The 27,889-nt window shown below is 37.7% G+C and overlaps 1 protein-coding gene across 2 annotated transcripts; it reads left to right on the top strand.

Annotated features, from left to right (window-relative positions):
• The first annotated feature begins 77 nt into the window (after positions 1-77).
• Positions 78-26,581, top strand: RNMT (RNA guanine-7 methyltransferase). Of its 2 annotated transcripts, none has more exons than XM_082667398.1 (11): positions 78-133; positions 2,605-3,063; positions 5,464-5,599; positions 8,727-8,852; positions 11,317-11,432; positions 12,479-12,660; positions 13,187-13,351; positions 16,344-16,461; positions 17,873-17,974; positions 18,903-18,936; positions 22,065-26,581. In XM_082667398.1, exons 2-11 carry the CDS (start codon positions 2,647-2,649, stop codon positions 22,100-22,102), a joined length of 1,434 nt encoding a protein of 477 aa, XP_082523524.1. In that variant the 5' UTR covers positions 78-133; positions 2,605-2,646; the 3' UTR covers positions 22,103-26,581. The 2 variants fall into 2 exon arrangements, with proteins under 2 accessions (XP_082523524.1, XP_082523525.1); XM_082667399.1 differs by lacking the exon at positions 78-133 and adding an exon at positions 1,144-1,172.
• The last annotated feature ends 1,308 nt before the right edge of the window (positions 26,582-27,889 follow it).

The raw sequence follows: 27,889 nt of genomic DNA, 5'->3' as shown, positions 1-27,889 counted from the left end.
CCTCAGCACGGCGCGCGCGGCACGCCGGGACTCGGGGTTCCGGGACGCATGACCCGCGGTCTCCGGAAGTGGCGTCACAGCGTGCGCGTGGCGCGGAGCCGCTTCCGCAAACAGAGTCGCGGATGGCTGGACGGTGAGTGTTTGGTTGCAACGCTGGGTTTCGTACTCTTTGTGTGTAGCCGCGCCCGACCCGGTGGAAGAGGCCCTCAGACCGCTGGCAGTGCCGGGTCCGTGGGCGCTGACGCCCCTCCGCGCAGAGCCGGCCCGGGTTCGGGAGGCCCTAGAGCGGCTTCAGGCCCGCCGGGCTGCCGGAGCCGGAGCGGCCGGCCGCCTGGCCTGCGTAGTAGACTGGAACCTGAGCCGGGCGGCGCCGGGGCAGCTCAGTGAGTCCTCGGGCTCGAGGAGACCCGGCCCGCCGGCGGGTTGGGCGTGGAGCTCACCTGCTTGAGCTCGAGTCCCCAGGCCGGCGGTTCCCGTGAAACCTCGGGTGTGACTGCCGCGCAGGTCACCGAGATGCAGGTGTGGTCGTTCATGCGCATCTGTGTATCTGTCGACTCTGTACCTGAGTTCTTCCTCGAGGGTTCCGAAGGACAGCCCTCTTGGGTCTGGACCTTACTCTTTGTTCACCTTAGACGCTCGGCCTCAGGCTTATCCATCTCTGGGTTCGTTTGGAAATCCGTGTCGTTTATTCTGACCGAATTGTCTTTAGAGCATCTCATCTGTGGAAATATCACAGATAAATATAAATAAAATTAACTTTTATTCCCAACAGTGAATTTAGATATTACATTTACAGCTAAAATTATTTATAGCTAAGGATAAGTTACATTGGTTTATTTGAAATTAAAACCAGTTTCTATTTCCTTATTAAGAAATAAATGGTAGGGAGGAGAGGATAGGGACTTGATAATTTGGTGGATAGTTTTACTAGATAATCATTTTAAGTAGTATTCATAAAATTACATTTCTGGGTAATTTTTTTCTCTGTGAGTCATTTCTTCCTGTTTTGGCACGTTTTGGTATTTTGTTACCTCAAACCTTGGGTAGTGAAAGTTAATATCCCTTGAAACCCTTCCCGGTTTAGAGTGACTTGTTTTTACCCATTCCATTAAGCGACTTTATTTCTTATTCTGTTTCTTTACAGGGAACACCCCCTGCTTCATAATTTTCAGGTTCTGAATTTGCTGAATCTCACTGATTTTTGGACTTTTGCTTTTTCTTTTACATTTGGATTGAATAATACAGCCTAACATTTTAATAGTATATCAACTGTAAACTTCTTGAAGACTAATTCACATAGTGTCTTATTGAGCTTCTCTGTAGTAGGCGTTCACTCAACTTGTTGAATGACTTAATAAATTCCTGTCCAATAAATAGCTCACTTATTTTTCTCCCCCTCCCATTTCACACATAGGCTTAAGAACATTTGAAAGAGACTAATGGTCATTAAGTTGCAGGCTGGGTCTTGAAACTTCTTGTCCACCCATTTCTACTTTCTTCACTTTCTACCTAATTCTGACACCCATTACGAAGTAAGGATTTTAGAAGTCAACTGTAGGTTCCCAGACTTCTCCTGTTCTTGGCTTTCAGTGTCCCTAGGCCAAAAGAAATACCTAGCAGTTTCCCTTATTAAATAGTTTAGTCCAAACAATTTAATAAGCGTGTCCTAACAACTTTGTATTTAAAAATAATGCATGGATTGAAAAAAAATTGTGTTTAATTCTTAGCTAACCACGAATGCATACTAGTGGAATATGTACATCTGTTGAGTACTGGATATCTTCTCAAGCCTTGAGATAGGATTTGACATCAACTTCGTTTCCTGTTTTACACTGATTTTCTGTGGTACCACCAGTCTCAGCTTCACAAGGTTCTGGTGTCACATAATTTTAATAACTTAAGAATGTTCTTTTTTTTAATTTAATTTTTATTTTATATTGGAGTATAGTTGATTTACAATGTTGTGTTAGTTTCAGGTATACAGCAAAATGATTCAGTTATACATATACATATATCCATTCTTTTTCAGATTCTTTTCCCATATAGGTTATTACAGAATATTGAGTAGAGTTCCCTGTGCTGTACAGTAGGTCCTTGTTGATTGTCTATTTTATATATAGTAGTATACATAAGAAATGTAGTGCAATCTACTCAGTTAAAACTATGCTCTATTTGAAGCTGTATCTGTGATATTTTCCAGATGTCAGATGTCACTACCTTTGCCTTAAATTTTGAAATATTCTCCCGTGCCCATATCAGTTTGTTATAGTGTCCATCGCACATTTGGGGAACCAAGGCTGTAGGGTAAGAATCAGGATAGAAATGGAACTGACTTCATTTACCACGACTTCGTCAGTTTTAATGCCAATGGTAACTTTTATGGACAAGATTGTAGAAGTGTTCCGGGATTATAATTAGTACTTCCACATTAGCATTTTCAGAAATTCATATGCAATATATATCAATATTGTTTTCAATATTCTTTAATGAGGTTTTTTAAACTCTTAGTTGATCGCTGAAATTAAATGACTAGTTTCTGGTTTAAATTGTTTTTAAAGTCTTAGCATTACGTTTACAAGTAATATGAAATTTTTGCCATTCCAGTGTTAGTTCATGAAGTTTTACCATCTATTTAAGTAATCAAAAATGGAAAATTCTGCAAAAGCAGAGGAATGTGAAAAGATCTCTCGTGAAGAGGCAAAAACATCAGTAGATTCAGAAACAGAGTCTTCATGCATTGTTAATGAAAACGCAACCTCTCCTGGGACTGGGCTTTCTGAAAAGGCTCCTAATTGTGGGCAAGTAGACACTCCAAAAAAGAGAAAAATGGAGTTTGAAGATGATCTTGTAAAGGAAAGTTCTAGTTGTGGGGAAGACACTCCATCCAAGAAAAGAAAACTTGATGCTGAAATTGCCCCAGAGGAAAAAGGTTCTGGTGGTGATGAAGGCATTTCAAGGAAAAGAAGAATGGAAACTGATGGTTTTCCAGAAGATGAACCTACTGGAGATGGCACTCAGAAAAGGAGAAAAATAGAACTTGAAGATGTTCCTGAAAAGCAAAAGGTATTTTGAGTGTATTTTCTTTTATTCATAATGGAATATGTCAGATTGAAATCTGGAGCAGTTGTGAAATAATACCTTTTTTTTACATAATTTTAATAACTTAAGAATGTTCTTTTTTTAATTTAATTTTTATTTTATATTGGAGTATAGTTGATTTACAATGTTGTGTTAGTTTCAGGTATACAGCAAAATGATTCAGTTATACATATACATATATCCATTCTTTTTCAGATTCTCTTCCCATATAGGTTATTACAGAATATTGAGTAGAGTTCCCTGTGCTGTACAGTAGGTCCTTGTTGATTGTCTATTTTATATATAGTAGTGTGTATATGTTAATCCCAAACTCCTAATTTATCCCTCCCTCCCACCTTACCCCTTCAGTAACCATAAATTTGTTTTCCAAGTTTGTGAGTCTATTTCTGTGTTGTAAATAAGTTCATTTGTATCATTTTTTAGATTCCACATATAAGTGATATCATGATATTTGTCTTTCTCTGACTGACTTCACTTAGTATGATAATCTCTAGGTCCATCTATGTTGCTGCAAGTGGCGTTATTTCATTTTTTTTATGGCTGAGTAATTTTCCACCGTATATGTGTACCACATCTTCTTTATCCATTCCTCTGTCATGGACATTTAGGTTGCTTCCATGTCTTGGCTATTGTAAATAGTGCTGCAGTGAACATTAGGGTGCATGTATCTTTTCGAATTCTGGTTTTCTTTGGATATATGCCCAGCAGTGGGATTGCTGGATCATATGGTAGTTCTATCTTTAGTTTTTTAAGGAACCTCCATAGTGGTTGTACAGTTTGTACCAGTTTACATTCCCACCAACAGTGTATGAGGATTCCCTTTTCTCCACACCTTTTCCAGCATTTATTGTTTGTAGACTTCTTGATGATGGCCATTCCAACCCGTGTAAGGTGATACCTCACTGTAATTTTGATTTGCATTTCTCTAATAATTAGTGATGTTGAGCATCTTTTCATGTGCTTTTTGACCATCTGTAGGAATGTTCTATTTTTAATAGACATCACCTTAAGATAGAGTAGGGTTTTAACTCTTGTAATTTAGTTATTTTCTATGTAGGTACAACTTCTACTAATGAGATAATTTTTATCTTATTTCGGAAATCTTATTTAACTAGAAACTTGAAAGGTAGTTTTTATAGTTTGCTTTTTCTTAGTACTTTCAAAAACACAACAGTGTAAGGTCCAGATGATTTAATTAGGTGTTCCTAATTAATTTTTAAATTTTGTTTCCCTTTTAACTAGGTGTTCATTTTTTTCCCTTTTTAATTAGGTGTTCATCTCTTATTTTTTCTTTTAATTAGGTGTTCATCCTTTTTTTTCCTTCGTAATTAGGTGTTCATCTCTTTTGTGTCTGAAGTATTTGAGATTATCACTTACAATGATAAATATCAAGATGATACCCAGCTTTACATTTTTTTCTTAATGTAATTCCTTAAACTATGGTGTTTCCACTTCTTATTAGGGTAGTTACATACAATTTTAGCTAAGCCTGGTATTTAGCAAGAATATTATAAAGCAAGGGATAGCAAGTCATTTTCATCTGGAAATACTATATTGTGGCGGGATCTGAGTTGGAATCTGGATTACTCAATGAATGAGTAAAATTCTGCCATCACTCCTCAGGAAGAAAGTAGCAGATAAGCCACATGTTTGTCATTGGTGGAATGCAAATCTTTGTAACAGAGAGGAGCTTGTATCATAAATGTAGTTTTTAAACTTTTACTAGCAGTGGAACCCTTTTTTCAAGTGAAAATCGTAAACCTTTTACCTATTTTACATGTCAGATGAAACACTTTGGTTGAGCAGGGGAGTGGGGGGATCTGAAGCCCTTTACCTTCCTGGCATTTTTGCAGAATGCTTAGGGTCTTAGATAGAGAGCACAAATTGAAACTTGAATTAGGTTAATAGCAAATAATAGAAATCACTGACACTGAACATAGCCTGTTGAGTTCCCATCTCTTTGTGTATATTATCTCACTTAATGCCCACAACAATTTTATAGTAATATAATAAATGTATTATTTCTATTTTATATTCTTGTAGGAACTTCATCCACTGACTGACATTTACTGAATTGAATAAATCAGAACTCTGGAAGAGTACTGGTTTTATTAATACATTAACACCAAAATTCTATAGATGAAAATCAAGATGAAAATTTTTTAAATCAGGAGATGTTTTTAAAAATAGGGAACAGGGGAAAATCTTCCTTGTGATTATAATTAGGATTTCTGTGGTTATGCCATTGCTTAATGAAGTTTACCAATTTCAGTAGTATTTTATCCGTATATAGGTCAGATGCTCTTTTAGACTAATTTTTTTCATGTTCAGCTTCTTAATTTTATTCAATTCTTTTATTTTCAGAACTTGGAAGAAGGACACAGCTCAGCAGTGGCCGCTCACTACAATGAACTCCAGGAAGTTGGTTTGGAGAAGCGTAGCCAAAGTAGAATTTTTTACCTAAGAAACTTTAATAATTGGATGAAAAGTGTCCTCATTGGTATGTTTGTTTTTTGATTTATAGTTTTGAATTTTTAATTTCAGCTTATGTCTCATTTTTACTCCCCAAATGGTTAATCATACACAAAGCTACTAGGTCTTTAGTTACCATTCATTTAATCATCAAAGCTTGGCTTTATAAGACTGGAGCCAAAACTGAAACTAAGCCTTTTAGGTAAATTTTTTTCATATTTACTTATGATTGACTACATAAGATAGCAATGAGTGTTTAATTAATATTAAGTTGATGAGTTAATCAGGCTTTCAGAAGGCAGATTCTAATTTACATTTAGATTCTTTCAGATTCTAATTTACATTTAGAATCAAGCTAACCTAGTGCTATTAAATAATCTATTTTACTCTAATAGTTTTGGAGCAATGATATATTGTTGAATTAAACATTTGGGTTCCATTAGGTCAAGAAAATGGACAGTGCCATGATCTTTTATCTCTAGGCCTTTAATGAGTTGGTAAAGGTCATCATGTGTATTGATTGTCCATTGAACTTGTTTTTTCTTCTGGGGAGAAATAAAGTTTACTTTGAGGATTGATGAAGACATTCAGCTTTTTAGACAGCATTTTATGTATGGAAACTCACCTTTGATATTAAAATGGAAGTCAGTGGAGGAAATATGATTCAGAATATATTTATTGCTTTGTGTATCAAGTATATTAAATAGTCACTTACCTGAGATTAGAGAATTTTTAAAAGCCAGTAGATTTTGGAGTTTTTCACAAAAAGGTTTTTTTTAAATTTTGGTTTCTGTTTTTGTTTTCTAAAAAGCCAACCTCAGAAAAAGTGAGAATGCTTTCATATTTACACTGAAAAGAATAAAGTGCTAATTATGGCTACTTTCTACTAGTTTTAACAATAATTTAGTAATTTTAAAAGATAAATTATCCGTTCTGAGAAGTGTCAGGAGTGGGAACTAGACTCATTATTTCGAACACATTTTAATATTTTTCTTTGTTTTATTATAAAAATAAGACTTATTTGACTCTGCTACTTGTCAGCCAGGGTAAATAAATAAACGAACTTCTTTTTATTTATTTATTTTTTTTTTAGGTTACTTATTATGGCATTTTTGCTCTATACTCGTAATCTTTTGTTGCTGTTCCTAATTTCTTTTCAGTTTTTCTCTTCCTTTCCTCATCATCCTCAGTAATGCAGATAAGTTATCATTGAGTATTTTTCCTAATGTGTTGTTTATTTATGTATTTATTCATTGAGTAAATATTTTTAAGTTCACTATTTTTCACATTGTTAGTTGTATTATTTTTATAAACAGGGAAATGGGTAGTTTTTAAAAACACGTATGTCAGACTTGGCAAAAATTTATCTCTCTGCATATTTATGGTATTATTTCTTCTTCAGCTGTTCCAGCAACTCTCTCAATGGGTGCTTTGCTATCTGCACCTGTCTTTCTGGTCCTGCTGTAATCAGTGTGGTCTGTGCCAAATTCCCTTGCTGCCTTTTTTCTTTTTCTTCTCAACACCCATTCTTTGTCATTCATTTTCGCTTCCTTGTTGCTACTTATAGCTAGTGATAGTTGAGTATGATGCTTGAATGTGATAAAGATATCTTTGAATAATGTTTCATGAAGATTTCCCCTCTCATTAATCTTATGTGGAAATAAAGAGATTTTATAATTCTTATTTTCACTCTTTCCGTATTATACTTTATGCTGTTTTTTTTTTAAGATTCATAGCAGAAAGTTGAATATGGAACACTTGTACTTCTGTGACAGAGAAAGGCAGAAGTACTTATACAGAATATTCTAGCAGTCAAAATAGTACACATAAGAAATAGAAAACATTAAACTCAGAATGATAGACAGGAAGAGTAGATCTAGGATTCAGTATTTTATCCAATTTTAGAATTGCTGAATATTTCATTGTCTAAGAATATTAATATGCCTTTAACTTATGTTTGAACCATTTGGCTATTGATGTAAGGGACATGCTAATGTTATTCCTTGGATCTTAATGTGATTTGGTAGATTGGGATAAAAGACTCCATTTTTATTTCAGAGTTTTAAGAATTCTGATGATAGTAAAATTAAGAGGTATGTATAGTTTTTTGACTAGTTTAGAGGTAAGCTTGACATCTTTTATCAAAACCAAGGTCTCTTGTGATCCCATAATTGTTACATGTATAGTAAGCTAAACACTTAGCTTTGGAAAGAGAACTACAAAAAATTATGAATAATTTTTTTCTTATCATGAGCAAGTGTTGGGTATTCTTGTATTAATTAGAATTTAAAATGTTTGCTATTGACCCACCAAGGTCATGTGGCTTCTTTGTACTATTAAACTTCTTTTTAATAAAATGAGAGAGAAAAAATAAAATGTTTGCTATTTAATGTTGAATCAAATTCTGAAAATAACCTTCAAAAACCTGTCTTAGCTTCTAAAATACCAGACACATACTCTTTCATCTTTAATGCTGAAGGATCAAGTTAATTAACTCTTAGTCAAATTTTGAAATATTTTCTAGAAGTTATGAATTAATTACATAAATGAATGTGTTTATATTACACTAAGTCCCCTACACAAGAACGAGTTTTGTTCTGAGAGCATGTACATAAGTCCAATTTGTTTGTAAGGCCGACAAAGTTAGCCTGGGTACCCAACTAACACAATTGCTTTATAGTACTATACTGTAATAGGTTATCATAACTTCTCACACATATAATACATAAAAAACAAACATAAAATATTTTTAAACTTATAGTACAGTTCCTTGAAAAGTACAGTAGTACATTACAACAACCTGCCCTTCTTAGCAGTACCAGCTACATCACCACTGCTTTTACAATAGCTTCTGGACCTTCGGGGCTTGAAATAATACTGTACTACTGTACTCTGTACAGTACTTTACCGTAAAATACACAAAAGCACAATCACTTGTAGAGCATGCATGTGACAATGTACGCCAGACACATGAACTAACTTACATAATTGGACATAACGAACACACATTCACATCTTTGAAAGTTCTCTAGTTTGAATGTAGGGGACTTACTGTACGTGTCAGGCAGAAGTTAGTAGGTTATTAGGAGTAACAGTTTATGCTTTAGTAAAAATGGAGAAGAGATCATTTATTATGACTTAATTTTCTCTTTTAGGAGAATTTTTAGAAAAGGTGCGACTGAAAAAAAAACGTGATATCACTGTTTTGGACCTGGGATGTGGTAAAGGTGGAGATTTGCTCAAGTGGAAAAAGGGAAGAATTGACAAGCTCGTTTGTACTGGTAAGACAGATAATGGCATGGGAAAGAATAATTTGTGGTCTGTCAGGTAAATGTAAATAAGAAAGACCTCATTATGGACATAATACCAAAATACCTTACCAGAAGATGTCTGGGGGCTAGGCATGAGATGGGTGTTTTCTAAAATGAGTAATGAGACTTTACTGATGGTGTTAAAAATAAGGATGATTGGAGTCATGTTGGACTCCATGTTTGAAGCATAAACTTGGAAAGGCTTTCACTGGTCAAAGATAGGATAGTTTCTTCATTAAAAAAGAGAGTGATTACAAGGAACTTCCCTGGTGGTACAGTGGTTAAGAATCCGCCTGCCAATGCAGGGGACACGGGTTCGAGCCCTGGTCTGGGAAGATCCCACATGCTGCGGACCAACTAAAACTAAGCCCGTGCGCCACAACTACTAAGCCCGTGTGCCTAGAGCCCGTGCTCCACAACAAGAGAAGCCACCTCAATGACAATCCTGTGTACTGCAACAAAGAGTAGCCCCCACTCGCCGCAACTAGAGAAAGCCCGCGCACAGCAACAAAGATCCAACGCAGCCAAGATTAATTAACTAATTAATTAATTAATTATTTTAAAAAGACAGTGATTACAGTGGATTGAAACATGAAATAAAGGGGAAAAATCTCGTTCACACTTGGAGGGAGCAAGGAAACTTACTCATTCTGAAATTCATAAACTAAGGGAGGAAGTGGCGAGTATTTATCTTCTCTAACCCTGTATAAACCATATTTCAACGTAACCAAATGGTTGAAAAGAAAAATACCTCTTTATTGAAAAATCATGATGAATAAATTTTTCCACTCTTGGTAAAATAATAGATCTAAGCTATTAGGTGAAAAGTTGATAGGAACTTAACTGGATGAATCAAGTGCCTGAATCTGCTGGTCAGTCTTAACCCTGAAGAGGGACAAGATGATGTCATGTTCCTTGCTGTGGGAAGTGCCCAGCACCACCTGTGGAGTAGTATTGCCTAAATCGACACTTGTCAGAGTTTTTGGTTTTATGACCACAGTACATTCTTAAAAATGATTGAGGACCCCAGAAAGCTTTTGCATATGTGGTTATATCTGCTGATTATAGACATTAAAACCAAGAATTTAAAAAATATTTATTACAGATAAAATGTAGTGAGAAGACTGGCATTTTAAAAGTACTTTTGCAAATTCCTTTAGAGTCTGGAATAATAGAAAACAACTGGATTCTCACACCTGTTTCTGCATCAATATGTTTTGATGTCTTATTTTATTTGATGAGTAGTTGTGAAATGGAGTATTTTAATAGCCTTTTCAGATAATTGAGGATATTCATCTTTGATACTACATCAAAATTCGGCAAGTGGTAGTTCCTTTAAAGGTTAGTTACAGTGTGGAATCTGAAACCATATTGGTGAACTTTTTGTGTTCTGTTATATTTAAATCCATTGGTCTATCTTGCACTTCGCCCTGCAAGATTTTGTAATATTTGGAAAACAATGTTCACTAAAGTTATGCAAATCTTCTAAATGTTGACATCAGGAAATCACATTTGTTTAATATTACCATCGGTCAGAAAAGTCTTAAGTATTGGGAAGATGCCCAGCCGGTGGTGGTAGATAAAAGTTTATCAGAGTTGGAACTTTCACTTGAAAGCTCAAATTTATCATTGGTAACAAATACAGTCTGTAGTTTTCATGAAATGACAGGCTCATTTTTTTCACTATGAAGAAAAGGTCTGCCAAATTCCGAAGTCTGAATAACCAGTTTGTCTGTCAGTGGTTCTTTAAGTGAAACAATTTTGTGTGAAAAAAGTGGGCAGTACAGCTTACAGTGCAGTCACACCAGTCCTGTTCAGGCAGACTTTGTTATGTAGCAGAAATGTTTTGAAGATTTCATAAAATTAATTTTTACTGCTTATCAAGGACATTCTTAAATGAAATTGGATTTTTTTCCCCCTTTTTTCTTTCTGTGCTGGCTTATAGCAGTGAAGAATATATCAAGTATTACCAGTACCTTTGGTGCCCCTACCTTGTATTCATGACAAAGTACCCACCGTTGCTTTTGTACCTGCAGTGCAAATGTCAACACTGGGAAAAGGCAAATAACATTTTATTAAGAAACTATAAAGAGCTGAGCGTATAGTGTTAGGTTTTATAATCCAAATTGGAATTTAAACTTTCTGCTTTTAACTTTGAATAAGCATTTAAAAATCATGGTAGAACTTTTCTGTTGTCACTACCTATTGAGAAAGTGGTTAATTCCTTTTGAAAAATAAGAGGGCATTTCCATTGGAACAAAAGACTTTCTTCTCTTTTGTTTTGAAGGAAATAGAACGTTTTTTGCTTTTCTAAGGCTAGATTCGCTGCCAAAGTTTAAAAGTTGAGATGAAGTCTAGATTTGTGCCATTTTTGCATTTCCGTTTTAACTCTGTGGGCCTTTGTTGACATTACTAATACCCGTCCGCCTTCCAGATATTGCTGATGTTTCTGTCAAACAGTGTCAGCAACGGTACGAGGACATGAAAAATCGTTGTCGTGATAATGAATATATTTTCAGTGCAGAATTTATAACTGCTGATTGTTCAAAGGTATGTATTTTTTTTATTTGTTTTTATATTTTAGTATGAGTAAATGGTTTGCTTTAAAAATCAGCTCATTTTTTAAAAATTTGCTTTGAAACATTAAAAATCTTTAGGACATGGATTTTGAGTTTCAACTAGAAATTCCATTAATGATAAATTTCCTTAAATGACCCAGTGAATACTTCTGGGAATTTTTAGCTTTTAATACTTTTACTTTGGAAATCATTTGTTGCTTCTCTGTTTGGACACGATTTATTTTCTAGTATTTTGAAATAGATCTGCACTTCATTTTGTTTACCTTGTAATTTGTTTGGGTGGTTTCCCAACATATCACAGTCTGGTGACACCTGTTTCCAAATCTCTTTAACAGCTGAAGTTCAAGACTATAGAGGCACTCGAAATGCTGGAAGTCCCCCCCTTGAACATTTCTTTTCTGACTCCTTAGCTCATTGAACTATTATAGATACCTGTAACCCTACACATTTTGTTTGCAGTTGTGAAAGTGGAAGGAAAAGTGCTAGAAAGTTGGAAACCTTTAAAAACACTTCTACGTTTTAAAAAGATGTCCCAGGGAGTTCCCTGGTGGTCCAGTGGTTAGGACTCAGTACTTTCACTGCCGTAGCCTGGATTCAGTCCCTGGTTGGGGAACTAAAGATCCCGCAAGCTGCATGGCGCAGCCTAAAAAGTAAAAAATGTCCCAAAGACCAGCTTTGTGTTTTTTTTTAAACCCAAGTTACTGTTCAACATCATTTTATTTAGTTTTCAAGTAAAGCCAGTTAAAGGTTCAACTCCTTTAAATGTCACGTTTGATATATTTTTTAGCATTATTTCAGAATCCCTAGTTTTTAAAATTACTGTGAAAATGGGAATCAAATTCTGTTGAATCAGAAAGAAAGAACGTTTTTATTATGATCTTTATGATATGTAATGAGAAAGAGTAGGTTGGTGGGAGGTCATGTCTACTTTTAAGGATCCTAATTCTAGAAATTAATTCACTAAATTTTTATGTCGCAGCCAACTTCAAAGTCTTGACCCATTTTAATTTGTTTCAGGAACTTTTGATTGATAAGTTTCGTGACCCAGAAATGTGCTTTGACATCTGCAGTTGTCAGTTTGTCTGCCATTACTCATTCGAGTCCTATGAGCAGGCTGACGTCATGCTCAGAAATGCATGTGAGAGACTGAGCCCTGGAGGCTATTTTATTGGTACCACTCCCAATAGCTTTGAATTGATGTAAGTACTTTTATATGTTGTGGTTTATAAAATACTCAAAATTAAGCTTATTTTAGAGTAGCAAGTGTTTATTAGGAATAAAGTTTACAGAACATGCCGTGTTGATCTTATAAGGGCTGAGCACTTTGATAATGTATTTGAGTAGATACTCAAATTTTAAGTTAAAAAGTTAGATTTGCAGATGAACCTTTAAAACATCTTTCTGTGTAAGTTGGAGATTGATGTTACTTCCAGCCAAAAAGCCAGAGGTGGTATTGCTAGACAAACTCCAGATCAGATGTGAGGCATTGGGACTTAACCAGCTGTCATGATAGTGAAACCTACTTCCAGCATAATTTTATTAGTGAGATTGTTAATGATCTTTTAGTGTATCGCTTCTTAAAAGTAGCTCAAATCCAATTAAAAGCTAATCTTTATAAAATTGCATCATGTGTGTGTCCCCCTCCCATATTTAATCTGATCAAAATAAATTTGACCTAATAACAAATTTAATCTTTTTGTTTTGGTTTGGGGATAACTTTTATAGAAGACGCCTTGAAGCTTCAGAAACAGAATCATTCGGAAATGAAATATATACTGTGAAATTTCAGAAGAAAGGAGCTTATCCTTTATTTGGCTGCAAATATGACTTCAACTTGGAAGGTGTTGTGGATGTCCCTGAATTCTTGGTCTATTTTCCATTGCTAAATGAGTAAGAATGTCATTAATCTGTTAACTATTCTCTTTTTGCGTAAGAGAGAAAGAAAAGGAAAAAAAAATCAGTATTTATGTTTGTTTCTTATTTTAAGTGGAATCCTAAGAAGAAGTATAGCCTTATTTAAAAAAAATAATAATAATAACTTCAAATCCAGGGTTGGTGGCATAGGTCTCTTGCAGCCTTACTCATTTAGTTTCTTTTATTCCTGGAATTATTTCATCCTGTAGGCAAGAAAGGGAGCCTGTTGCCTGCAAGTTGTGGAAGAAAATAACTGACACTATAAATAGCAAAAGACTTGTTTTTAGGTAACTGCTGGTACTTTGGTAACATAAAATGAGTCTTCCCAAAGTAGAGATCCTCCTTTTGACAGGGATAGGTATTAAAAGTTGTTTTATATTTCGCTATAGCTTATGAAATGGCCTCTGTCTCACGGGCAATGGCAAGAATAAATTGATTATTCAGGAATGAGTAATCAGGAATTCCTGATTCAGGAATGTATTCACTCATGCACCTGAATTCCTAGGAGTCCTGGCAAACCACAGGCACAGGGAAAGCTGGGGTTTCAGGTAAGGCCCCAAGGCCTTTTCTTGGTCTTGGGGATCTCCCTGATAGGGAACGTGGAAGAGTCCAGTTAAATGCAGGCCATGTCACAGCTGACCAAACTGCATTTCCTTCTTTTTAAAACAAAGCCTTTATTAACTGAGGAAGAGGAAGAGCTTTACTTTTTTTACTTATATTTGGCTGCTGATTATTTGAATTGTGTCTCAGGCAGCTTGTAAAATTATGGGTGTAGGATTTTCAGGAGTTCTACAATATATAAAAATTATATACAATAATATGAGAAAATGAAGTAGCATGTGACTAAACATGGAAAATACTATGCACAATTTATAAATATGAACTATAAAATTAAAAAATTTATATCACATTTTCCTTATAATTAGCAAACTTTGGGGAAATGTTATGCTCTTCAACTTTATGAAAGAAAAATATTAAACATTTTTAGTATGTTGTTTTATATGTTTGGTATGTTAGCTTGGTGTTTGGGGTTGACAAAGTTGGTGATTTAAGTATACGCCAAAATATAAAGAATAAAATGAAAGTTTTTTTTAAAAAAATGCTAGGCATACACTAACAATTTTTTTTGCTTATATTGCCTAATGATTATAAACATATAAAGTCATAAAGTATCACTTTAATATTTTAAATTTTTTTAAATTATTTAAGACAGGTATTCATTCAGGGAGACAATCAGAAAATGCATAGGGATTTTGAGATACCCTTCTGCCATTTCGTTAATTAGCTTTTACATGGCAAACCTATTCAGATTGGTCAAATTGAGTCTCAGTTCTTTGTAATTATGGTATGTCTTAGGGTTAAAGCTTGGTTTCATTTGTAAAGTCTCATTTTGGATATTTATGATAGAAAATGAACTACCTGGAATAGAAGAGGCTTTTATATTTACTCATGTTGTCTTTCCAAGGAGGGCTAATGCTAATTACAGGGACTCCTGCCTTACGTATGCCTCTTACATGCAAATCCAAGTGGCCCGCAAATGTTTCCTTCACTCTGTCCCCTCATCTGTCACCTCACAAGTCCCCTTTCAGACTTTTTCCCTTTCTTCCTCTCCTCCTTTTGTGCTACCTGAAATCATCCTCAGGTTCCCTTTTGTTGTCTACAGCTACATAGTAATCAACTTCAGCAAATGCACTCGGAAAAAATAACACACGCAAAGCATAACGGGAGACCTAATGTCATTGAGGATTTAAGGAAGCCACCTTGGAAAAAGTGATGTTTAAGTCAACATCTAAAGGCTGTCTAGTTGGCCAGTTGGAGACTGGAAGGGAGAGTGTTCCAGGCGTAAGGGACCGCGAAGTGGGATGGACAGAGCTTGGCTAGTTCAAGGAGCTGAAGGAAAGCCACTGTGACTGGGCCTTAAGGAATCAGGGCCCAGCTGGCTCAAGATGAGGCAGCACTCCTGTATAAATGAGTGCCTTAGAGGCCATGTTAAAGGCTTTTGAATTGTGCCCTAAGTGTGCTGGAGAGCCAGTGAAGGGTGTGAAGGAGGGACGTGACCTGTGCACTGCTAAAAGCATAATCTGGCTGCAGTTGGAAAATTGGTTGAGGGAGGGTAAGAATAGCAGCGAAACGAGCGAAGTGGTACAGCTGTGTGGTGATGGTGTTGGAGCAGGATGGTGGCGAGTGACGGGGTCAGAAGTGGGCCTGTTTGAAGTGTGTTGTATAGGTAAATGGAGAGGACATAGTGGTGTGCTGAACACTGGGCATAGAGAGGGGGAGACGTGGATCGTTAGATAGATTTACTGAAATAGCAAAGACTGGCAGAAGAACAGGCTAGTGGGATTCAGCCCTGGAGGTGGAGAGTTAGAGCACACCTGTGACAGTCCTGGTGGAGATTTCTAGGGAGCAGTGCAGTGACAGAGGCCAGGACTGAGCTACCATAGCTGTTGGCAAGCTGTATACATCAGGGAGTGACAGTGAGCAAGGTTCTGGGCCCCACTTTTCAGAACCATGACCTTTGGAAGTTGGGAAAAGAAACCTGTAAAACAAACTGTGAAGAAGCAGTTCAAGATGTAGGATAAAAATTAATAGTGTGTCTTGCCAGGGAATCCAGTAGATGAAAGAGACTATTTTAAGAAGGAAATTGGCCACTATTTTCAATGCCACTGTGAGGGATCGAGTCAAATGAAATGGAGTTGGTAGAAAAGTGTTCCTTACAGCCTGTGGTCCCCATCTCACAGCCTTTCATTTCATTTCCTGGCCTGTTATGTTACTGGAGTTCCCTGTGACCCAGTGAGATTTAATTGCACATTTCCTTCAGGTCAGTGGTGTGTTGCCCTTCACTCATTTTCCATGGTCCTCTTGTGAATTTGTAAAGGTTTTTAGTTAAGCCCAGAAGGTGTTACTGTTGCGTGTGGAATTACAAATATTTTGGAAGCCTTTTCATTAAATAATCTTTTTTGGACAGAATGGCGAAGAAGTACAATATGAAACTAGTCTACAAAAAAACATTTCTGGAATTCTATGAGGAAAAGATTAAGAACAATGAAAATAAAATGCTGTTAAAACGAATGCAGGCCCTGGAGGTGAGTATTTAGAAAAGGTGTAAAAATTCCAGGTGGTAATAAACTTGTTTGGCTGTCTCTGAGATTTCTTTCAAGGCCATGTACACACTCAGTATTTATATAAGTTACACAGCTTATTGGTGCCAACTCTAGACTCTTCAGCACCTAGGACAGAGCTTTTTTTTTTTTTTTTTTTTTTTTTTGTTTGGCGGTACGTGGGCCTCTCACTGTTATGGCCTCTCCCGTTTCGGAGCACAGGCTCCGGACGCGCAGGCTCAGCGGCCATGGCTCACGGGCACGTGGGATCTTCCCGGACCAGGGCACGAACCCGTGTCCCCTGCATCGGCAGGCGGACTCTCAACCACTGCGCCACCAGGGAAGCCCTAGGACAGAGCTTTAACATAAGAGTTCTCAACGTCAGGACTGTTGGCATTTGGGGCTGCTCTGTGCCCTGTAGGATGTTCAGCAGCACCCTGGCCTCTCCCCACTATGGAAGTCCAAAAAACTAAATACTTTTTAAACAGCAAACACGTAGATAAATTTCTAATGTCTGATTTTACTGTAGGATACTTATAAAGGGGAAAAAGAAGATAGCAAGGTAAACATTCCTGGATCAGTTTCTTAAAAATTCTTCAGGAAGATGTACATCTAAAGTGGTTCCTTGCTAGCTAGTTTGTTGTAACAGGGCAAAGAAAGGAATTAAAAGAGTATATAACCTTTACAGAGCAGATGGTTGCTACATGAGTGTGTAATTCATTGTTTTTATTTACATGCATTACAAAGCACTTTGTAGTATAAAGAGATGTTAAAATGGATTAAAAATAGTGCTCAAAGTAATTTGAATAAACATTTGTCCAGCATACCTTTTAGAACAGCATTGTTTTGAGGCCCTTCTTCAGATTTTATGTAAATATGGAGACGACCTGTATTGGAGGCTGCATATTTTCTTTCTCTTCTGGAACTCCCAAGGTTCTGTTGACTGAGCATTTCATTTGTATTATTTCCAGTTGCTGTTCATACTTCCATGGCTGCTAAGTCACCATAATGTTCAAATGAATGTTTAGCCCTTCTGATAACTTCCTTCAGCTTAGAGTCATAACAGAAAAAGCCTTTGACCAGGAGTCAGGTAGGTAAAGGTGTTTGCAGCCAGTGGTCCTTGGTGGCAATTCAGGATGCTATTCAGTCCCTGTGTAGACTCTGTGATTGTAGATACTCTGATCATGCTCAGTGTTGACCATGGCAGCTGCTTTGTTCAGAGAGGATTCCCTTCACTCCTTTTTTTTTATATTTCAAAAGCATGTGTAGTTTGTATTCCTGAAGTAATACTTAAAGATTACTGTCTTAATTATTTTATTTCAGTGATTGTGTGTTTAATTCTGAATTGTAAATTTCAGTGTAATGTCTCAACTAGGAGTTTCACTTGCTTCCCTAGCCATATCCTGCAAACGAGAATTCCAAACTTGCATCTGAGAAGGCGGATGACTATGAACATGCAGCAAAGTACATGAAGAACAGTCAAGTGAGGTTGCCATTGGTAAGTTTTTATTTTTTAACATGCTTTATAGAAAAATGGAAACTTAGGAAATTATTTCACTGATTTATAATACTTGAGTTCACTGAGTTGCAAATCAGATATACAGTAGTCTGTTTCCCCTAAGTTGTGATAACTTTTTATAACTGTAGAATATAGAATAAAATGTACTTTAACGAACTGAGAATGGAGGAAATAAGGATGGGAGAAAAGTTATAGGCTTGGCTTGAGAGTTTTCTTGCTATACCATTGTATCTTTACCTGGACACTACTGACTCGTGGTGTTCCATAGATAAAATTCAGGGGCTTATGAACTTAGATGGGGAAAAATTACATCTTCATTTTCTCTGACTTCTATGTGGAAGTTCACATTTTCCTTAATTATGAATGCTACATAATTATCACTTCTTCAAAATTATATTAGTCACTAAACTTGCCACTGTATATCTTGTTACTCAGGGCCTTTGCAAAGTAGCAAGTACATCACTAAATACAATTTATTTCCTTTGTATGATACATACTTTATTTTGTGATTTCCTTTGTAAAAACACAAAAATCTTATTCCCTCCTGCAGTATTATTTGATGTTTCAAGATAGGCCTCTTTTTTTTTTTTTTTTCCATTTTCCAAGTTAAAAATGTAAGCTAGATAATTTTTCCAGTTACACACGAATACCCTCTTTATGCAGATTCACCCTTTGGTTGAGAATCAGTGGTTTAGAGAATTGGCAGGAGCGCAAAAGTGGTGAGAAGATGGCATTAAAGGTTAATCTCATTGATTTATTTTATATTCAGATCACAATAATATTAACAGTAAATTGTATGTGTATTTATAATGAAGTTAGGGTTTTGGAGACCTCTGTCCATTATTGAAAAATAAGTATATATGTACTTGCATATTCAATCTGAAATTTTCTTTTTTTTAAATTTTAGGGAACCTTAAGTAAATCAGAATGGGAAGCTACAAGTGAGTATATCATCAGTGTAGATTTACTGACATTTTCAAAAATTGCTTCAAAGTGATTGTTAAAATCTGAAAACTTTAGAATTTTTCTGACATATATTAATTTGTATGAGGGGGTGATTGTGTTATGCACAAAATTCCTATAAATGTCTAATTCCCCATCTTGCACGGCTATTTAGTGCCAAGAGAAAATATATGCAGGATGTTCCTTAACGTAAACTTTGACGAGCATTCTTAAACATTTTCATTGTCTACTTGTTACTGTGAAGCCATCTGTATTTGACGTCTTTACCTTACATTTCTGCTGGAAATTTTGGCTTATGGAGCAGTTCCGTGTATTTTATTTGATTCTGGCCTCTCTGGCGTTGACAGTGAGGTCATAATAAATACTAGAACATTTAGTGAAGCAGCACTGAGCAGGATGTTTTAGAGGGTGTGTGGTTGGGAACAGCCATGATGTAGAGACATTCTGAAGTGAGGCACCTGTCTTTGGAGGAGAGGTCAGAGGCCTGGCCAGTCTGTGAAGTCCCAGAGCCTCCCTGCCAGGATGGTGATACCCTTATATGGTTGCCCTGATGACTTAAAAGGTAGTTCCCACTCTTTGGTTAAATATTTGTTGATTATGTTGAAGGAAAAATCAAAGGTAATCAGAGATAACCCATTTGATAAACATTTTGAATATTAACTTACATAAAGATCTATGAAAGGGCTTTGGACGATAAAAAAAATAAATGTTACCTCTCTGCCTTCCAGAAGTGTACTATCCAGTAGAAGAAACAGACATAAATAAGTGACTTTTGGGCACACTGTTTTACATGCTGAAGTTCCTGTAATGGGGAAAACAGATGAAGGAGAGCTTAATAAAAACTAGTGAAATCTGGAAAATAATAATAGTTCGTATTACTGAGTGTTTAGCTTGGGCCCAGTCACTGTTCAAAACTTTTCCTGTGTTATGCCTCGTTTAATCCTCACAGCTTTGTCAGTAGACTACTATTAATTCTGTCTTCTTTTCACAGATAGGAAAGCAGGCAAATAGCTTGGCTGAGGTCAGAGAGCTAGCCCAGGTGCTCCACACTCGTAGCCATGGCCTCATGGACACCCACGGAAAGGAAAATTCTTAGAACTTGCTGAATTGGAGAGAGAGGAAAAGGGAAGAAGGCACACTTTGATCCAGTTTCAGAATATTGGTGACCTCGGTAGAAATGGGATTGGAAGATATTAGAGACGTAATCTCTGACAAACGTAGAAATATGTGCAGAAACCGACACATTTCTTTGGTTTCCCTGGAGTGGAGATATGCCAACTACCTTAGATGTCCCACCAATTCCAAAGTGCCGTGTAACAGAACGACCTAGGTCAAAGGTCGTGATGGTGGTGCTGGCTGCAGATGAGCACTGTATTTTTATATTAAACATGGACTTTAGCAGTAATATACAAGTGAAGAATTAGATGCTCCCAGACAGTTGAAGAAGAGGTGGGTTAGAGAGGAGAAAAGCAATAGGAAAGGAACAATGGCCAAAGGGCAACCAGGGTCAGTGTGTCAGGGTCCATCTGCCCTGTGATGAATTACATTTTTCTAACCTGGAGGGCTTTGTGGGCTGGTGCCACAGTCTAAGAAGCTATATTTTAGACTCCTACTGGTCTAATCATTTAGCTCGTATTACCAGAGCCTGCTGCTCCTCTAGAAGATGCTTTAAATGTGGAAGAAAAGAGAATTGTTGCTGATCTGCTTTTAGAAGTGGTTTAAGTTTCTTTTGTTTAAATCCCAGTTGAAATGCTGGCACAGAAGGTGTTTTATATAATTAGTGAGACTTCCAGAATTTTTGAGTAAGAAAGGAGAGAAAGTTATTCATTGCTGATCTGAAATTAAGCGCTGGTTTTATATGACCCTAGATCCAGGCAGGTCAGGACTGCCAGGTTATCTGCAGTGGGTATAGATGTGTTTGAGGTGGGTTTGGCAGCGTTTGCTGCAGAAAGAGCACTTGGAGTGCACGGCAAGCTCAGCAATGCCGGCCTGTCCTGAGCCTCAGGACTTGCCAGTGAGTGCTTTAGGCTGCTCTGCTTCCTTCCCCTCAAGAAGAATCCACAGTGTTGATGATCACCCTGCCTATTTTCTCCCCATCTGTCTATTCTGCTGCCAGCCATATTTATTTCTCCTAAAAGACTCAGGAGCTAGAGAATGAGTAAAGAATAGCATGACCAGAATGATGTTAGGGGAGACTGCCGTGGTGCTCCTGTGCAGGCTGGGTTGGAGAGGCCGAGGACTCGAGGATTGGGAGGCCCTTATGTGGTCTGCTGTCCTTCATCCGTCCCCTGTTCTACAGTTGACCCAAGGGGCGAGGCCTCCTCATCACGTGGCTTCTTATCTCGACTTGCTGGGTGAATGTTCTAGTGAACACCCTGAACATTTTTGTGATGTTTTGAGGATTTGTCTTCTCAGTCGTTTTCATAATCATAAAATCTATCAGTATCTTAAAAGAAGATATAATAAGTTTGAACTTCAGTGTGGTTCAGAATGGGGAACCATAGATGCATTTAGATGTCTTTGAGTGAACACATCAAAGCCGGAAACCTTATTTAAGGGAGAGTGCTCTTGGGGCTGGGACTGTCGATTGTCATGTGGCTTTTGGCTCACTTTCCTTACCAGGCCCTACGACACAACCACTGGATAACTGGATGAATTTTAACATGCACGTTATATGTGTTCCTTACCATTTTTATTAGGGTTTTTTTCCCCTCCTGAGTAGCAAACTTAGATTACCCCTGCACTCATAGTAGTGCAGTTATTCCAGGTAAAAAGAATTAAATCATAAGGTTTTCCAGTTTTCATTTTCTTTGCTTTTATACTTTTTTTTTTTCCTCAAACGGTCAGTAGAGATTTTTAGAGCTGTTAAATTGGTTTTCTCCAGGGCTGTGATGTGGAGTAAGTGGATATTTGTGTTCAAGTAAGCAGATATGATCCCATATCTGCCTAAGTATGACTCAAAATTATTGAAGAACTCCTAGAAATAATGGAACTTTTCCTTTTCAAAAGCTGCTTGAGAATTTTCACCAAATTATGAACGAGACCAAGATTGTTGCCCTGAGGATGTGAGAAACCAAGCTCTAACTTTTATTGGTTTTCTTTTCAGGTATTTACTTGGTTTTTGCATTTGAGAAGCAGCAGTGAGCACATCACATATGCAGTAGCACCAGAACAGCTGTGTTCTTTCTTGTACAGATTTGAATGGTCCATCTTCCATAGATCTGACATCCTTGTTTAATTTAATTATTCTCAACGTGCAGGATGCTGCTGGAAACTACAGTGTATAAATTCAACATTTGCTGTCTGTGACAGATGAACTTTGTGTGTGTATATAAGAGTGAGTCGGGACCTTTGTCTTTAAAAATCTATTTTTAAGTAATGTTCTAAGAATTCCATTTGCCTCCACTCTCTTAGCTCATAAAAATTATAAAATGACTTGTTAAAACCTCTGAGTTCTTTCGCCAGTGCTCTGCTTTGTCCAGTGTTTATTTACAGTATTAAATTTATTGCAGTTGTAGAACTGGTGAGAGAGTGTACTGATTCGGAGGTGTGTGTACTTATTTCCTTAGTTTTGTTAGTGTTTTTCAAGATTAAATGAATTGCGTTCTGTACAATTGAATGTAAGTGTTCAATATGTATTGCTAAAATTATAAGTTTAAAACTAAATTTTAGATGGTCATAAAAATTACCTAGAATTTTAACCAGTTATTAAATTTTATTATAAATAATAACTACTTCATTTGCTAATATGATGCAGTTTTAGAACTAGATAGAACATTTCAAATTCCAGCATAAAATTGTTTTGGATTTGGGGAGCTTTCTCTTAAGAGTTTCTTACAATAGCAATGAATGTTTCTAATTATCAAGGATGTAATTCATATCTTTACTGAACCAAAATGCCGTAGGTGCTTTTCTCAACGTTTGGTGAACCTCTCCCATGTGAACCTGTTTGCACATTTTCTTCAGCTTTATATATGGAACTGCAGTTGGGGTGGCGGGGTGGGGAGCAGGCGGCAGCGTGGTGGTAAAGGAAGCTGACTGAGAGACTTCGTAGGAATTCACCCTGATGATGGGTCTGGGTTACGAGTGCTGCATGCTGTAGATCCGTTACCCCCTTTGGCCGAGAAACAACCAGTACCTGCTCCTCTGTCACCACGTTGTACTTGGCACAGTGGGTCTGGCGTCTCGTCCCCATTCACAATTTGCATGTGCCATTTCAGAACCCTTAAGAGTTATCAGCCCTGGCTTCTTGTGTGACTCTTCGGAAACTGACACCAGTGTGAATTGTTTTTCTTAATTTATCACTGTTTAGAAAACTTGCCAGTTTTTTATATGTAGTGAAAAATTTAAAGAGCAAAGCAGAGCAATTTATACATGCTCCTTTAAAAATCACTTATTTCATGCATGGTTTTTAAAGACATTTCTTTCTGTAATTATCCAGAGAACTTGTTAAAAAACTGTAGTCTCTTAATTTGTTTATGTGTGTTGATTGTTCACGGTGTTAGAGTAGCAGACCTTCTAGCAGGACAACACAGGTTACCTAACTTCCATTCCTTCCACAATCTGTCCATCTCCAGACTGTTACCATTTCTGACAGAGATGGTCATTTGCCTTAGTGGTGGTTCACCATAAGTCATTGGGGAAAATAAATAGTAGCAGTTCTGCCTGGTGGCTGCCATTCACCAGCTACAGTTTGGTGCTGGTGCTGGGGAGGTAGGGGTGGTGAGCTCTTGGTGTTACATGCCCAGGTTCATTTCAGTTCTGGGGGAGGTGCCAGAAAGTATTGTGATAGTTTGGGTAGAGTATGAAAAACTTCTCTGTTATTTCCTACCACTGTCCTCATGTAATGGTCTTAGTTTATTCTAAGCAAGTCATAAGGCATATTTTTAACCTTCTTCTGCTCTCTCCTACTCCATGGGTAATTTGGGAGAGAGAAGAATCCCCAAAGGATGGAGTAATTTGTGATGGCAAAACCAAGAGGAAAGGAAGGTGGGGTCCCCAGGCCTTTAGTGGATAGAAAGGTGCACAGAGAGCTGGAGTGGGCTCTCGGTCTGAGCGGTCTGGCATGTGTGGAGGGGTGTGTGGAGCCTCGCCAGAGGGTGCGGCATCCCAGCCATTGCCCTTCGAGCTTTGGTGGCCTTGTTGCCTTCTCTGCTCTTCCTTCCTGACGTCTCCTGCTGCAGTTAGGTGTCTGGGCAGTGATTGACGAAGAACTGCCATCACCAGGGTAAAAGCTTGTGGGACGATTCCACACACATCTGCAGTCTAAATATTTGGTGATTTTCTATCCAAGACTAGTGGAAACTGTTAGGAGTGGTAGGATGGCTTTTCATTGTCAAGCCAGTGATGTAAGCTGCTCTTGGAAGTGGCTCAAGGGCATTTTCAGACCTGCCATTCAGTTTGTCCTCTGCGGATGAAAGTAGAAGTGAGAATCAGCTACAGCATTTGTGGAAAGAAATCGTGAGGAATGGGCTGGGAAACTGGCTGGTTGTGGTGTAACTGAGAGCATACAAATGGAACTCTTTGGGCCTGGAATCCAATAAAGCAAGGGCCCCACGTAGCCAGTGTTCACGGAGAGAACCTGGCCGTTTCCCACTGCATTCTAAGGGGGTTGTCGTAACCTGCGGGTGGTGACTGTGCACTTGGGCCACCAAGCCTCCACTCCAGTGTGACTTCCCAGAGAAATTTGCCTTCAGAGAGAGGATTGATTAGAGACTGTGACTTAAATTAACTAATCTTTGTGATGACTCTGAAAGGTAGATTATCAGTACAGGGTTTCCTAGCCTACCCCTCCCCAAACTTGGAAATTGAGGAAGTATGATTGCTGCCTGAATTCACGTTAATAGTATTTATAGGGCATCAGAGCAGAGTGGTGGGGTACAAGTGAGATGGGCTTGTAGGTGGGAGTGATGTGCATCAGCAGAGGAGAGACCACAGAAGCATTGTCAGCTGTCAGCTGTCTAGATCTGCAGTCCCTTTAGCTCTTCTGGGTATTTATTCAGCCTGTCTTAGTTTATTGCATTATGTTATTTTGGTAAGTCTTCAAGTATCCTAATGAGGATCTGGCTTCTTGTGCAAATCTGCCTGTGGGGAAGTACTGCCAGTGTAAATATTCTAGCTACTGAACATGATTAATAGGAAGTGACTTTTTGTTGTCTACCTCAGGTTTTCAAAGTAGAGGCCAGACCCAGGGACCACGGCCCTGTAGTAACAGTTGTACCGTAATGCCCATGGCCGTTTGGTCAAACAGGAAGCATGGATGTATGATATCACCACCTCCCTGGTCGATGTTACATCAAATGCTACACACGTGATAGGAAGTTTCTTCATTTCTCAACCTCTGACAACAGCATTTCATTGAAGGCAGTCAATAACAGTGGCTGATGCATGCATTTATTTAATGATAGACTTATTTAGTAGATATACGTGGGGCTGGGGGACAGCCAGCTCTTCTCCACCTCATGTCCTTCCCAGTTCCTCCCCCGTTCCCATTTAGCCCTGGAGCATGTGTGCCTGCTTCTCACTGCACTACCTAACAAATATAGGGCACACAGGAGTACTCTCCTGGGTTTGCCTGGCGAGACTTGGGTGAGCTCCAAAGCCCTCTGCTACCTAGACTTACCCTAGGCCATGTGTTCTTGGGGACAGTGTACCCTGGGTAAAGCCATGTTGACAGCTAACATTTACTAAGTTCCTCCCTTATGTCAGTCACTTTTCTAAATGTATTATATGTGATCCTTACAACAACTGTGTGAGGTAAGCACCATTATCCCTGTTTTAATGATGAGGAAATCGAGAGACAGAGAGGACACAAAGTTGCCCACGGCAAAGCCAAGATTTGAACACCCCATAACCCCCAGGTCGGGCCTGCACTGCAGTTGCACATTACATGCCTCCAGGGCGTTAGGCCTAAAGGACTCCTTGCTCATCTGCTACCTGCAACTGGAAACATTAACTATTGGAGCTCCATCCTTTGGGTGCAAAACTGATACTTACTTAAATGTTCCCTGAAAGGAGCATTTACTCCTGAGTAAGGATTTGGGGCAGAGAGAGCAGGAGGGCCCTTGAGTGTACTAGGGAGGAGGGTAAAAAGTGAATAATTCATAGGCAGGAAGGCAGAGGTTTAAACTAGGATTTCACATTTTGGTAGGCCTATTCCTTTAGCAGCCAGACCTAGAGCAAATCTAGTTTGTTAGGGGCTGACACCATTTGGGAGTGGCAGTTAGGAGTTGAGAGGATGGCCGAGAGGAATCATCTCTTCAGTCTGAGCTGATTATCCAGGCAGAGGCACATTATTTTGTTTTAACTTTTTATTGAAGAGTAACATATATATATATAAGTTGGTGTTTTTCGCAAACGGAAAACATGCATATGGTCAGCACCCATATCAAACAATACAGAAGCCCCTCCTGCTCCCTTCCAGTAGCTGCCTCCCAAGGGTAACCGCTATCTCAACTTCTAAGAGCATAGGTTACTTTTGTCTGTTTTTGGATGTTATATGAAAAGAATCAAACAGTATATATTCTTTTGTACTGGCTTATTTGGTCTACAGTGTGTGAGATTTTTGTTGCATGTATTTGTACATGGTTCTTTTTCGTGGCTGTATAGTATTCCATTGCGTGAATAAACCACGTTATTTATCCAATGGATGTTTGGTTCATTCCCAGTTTGGGAAATACTATTAATAGCACTGCTTCAAATATTCTAGTCCGTGAACTTTGGGGCACAGGTACTCCTCTCTGCCTAGGAGTAGAATTGCAGGGTCATAGTACAGACATCATGCTAAGCTTTATTGGACTCTACCCAACAGGTTTTCCAAGTTCCAGTTGTCCCACTTTTCACCAACACTCAGTAGTGTCACATAGTGGTATCTCATTGTGGCTTTAGTTTTCATTTTACTGATTCTTAATGACATTGAGCACTTTTCATATGCTTATTGGCCTTTGTCCTTTGTGAAATATCTGTTCAAGTTTTGCCCATTTTTATATTGGGTAGACTATCTTTTTTGTGTTGACTTGTTGGTTTTTAAAATATGTTTATTCTGGATATGAATCCTTTGTGGAATGTATCATATTGTGAGGATATATTTGGTGAAAAGAAGCTCTTAATTTTAATATACAATTTACCAATGTTCTCCTTTATAGTTGGCATATTTTGTTTAAGAAGTCTTTGCATATTCCAACCAAGATCATGAAGATGTTCTTCTGTGTCTTCTTCTAAAATCTTTTTTGTTTTACCTTTCACTTTTAAATCAGAAATCTTACTGAATTTATTTTTGTTAATAGGATTTAAGGTAGAAGTTTTCTCTTATGGATTTCCAGTTGTCCCAGCATTATTTATTGAGAAAAACCATCCTTCTCTTACGATACCAGTTTTCCACCTTTGTCATGTAAAAGGTGATCATATATGTGTGAATTTGTTTCTGGACTCTATTCTGTTTCACTGATCAGTTTGTTTTTCCTTGTACCAGTACCACACCATTTTAATTGTATCTTTATAATGGATCTTATCGATAACAATACAAGGATAGCTTTAGCTTGCTAATTGAGTTAATTGAGCAAAGTGGAGAGTGGTACATGATGAATGCATAGAGATAGGTAGGAGTGGGAGAAATCTGTTATTCTAAAGTCAGTAGAAAGCCACAAGAAGATTATATGAATGAGGTCATTTATTCTGTTTTTAAAAGATAACCCTGATCCAGCAAGGATACAGAAGACTTGGAACAACCCTATCAACCAACTTAAACTAAATGTCATCTATAGAACACTTCGCCCAACAACAGCAAAATGTACATTCTTCTTAGGTGTACATGAAATATTCTCCAGAATAGACCATAGAACTAATATCAATACAATTAAAAGGATTAAAACCATACAAAGTATTTTTACTACCACAGTAGAATTTAATTAGAAGTCAACAGCAGAAGAAAAT

The sequence above is a fragment of the Grampus griseus genome (genome assembly GCF_964374135.1).
Source record: "Grampus griseus genome assembly, chromosome: 12".
Classification (NCBI taxonomy): domain Eukaryota; kingdom Metazoa; phylum Chordata; class Mammalia; order Artiodactyla; family Delphinidae; genus Grampus; species Grampus griseus.
The sequence above is the reverse complement of the archived record's forward strand: the minus strand, read 5'-3'. Positions and strand labels throughout refer to the sequence as shown.

Excerpts from the sequence above, each read along its gene's own strand:
- RNMT (XM_082667398.1), top strand. The coding sequence starts at position 2,647 with ATGGAAAATTCTGCAAAAGCAGAGGAATGTGAAAAGATCTCTCGTGAA. Across the intron at positions 8,853-11,316 it reads TGACAAGCTCGTTTGTACTG|ATATTGCTGATGTTTCTGTC; the intron begins GTAAGACAGATA and ends TCCGCCTTCCAG. Across the intron at positions 16,462-17,872 it reads AACGAATGCAGGCCCTGGAG|CCATATCCTGCAAACGAGAA; the intron begins GTGAGTATTTAG and ends TTGCTTCCCTAG.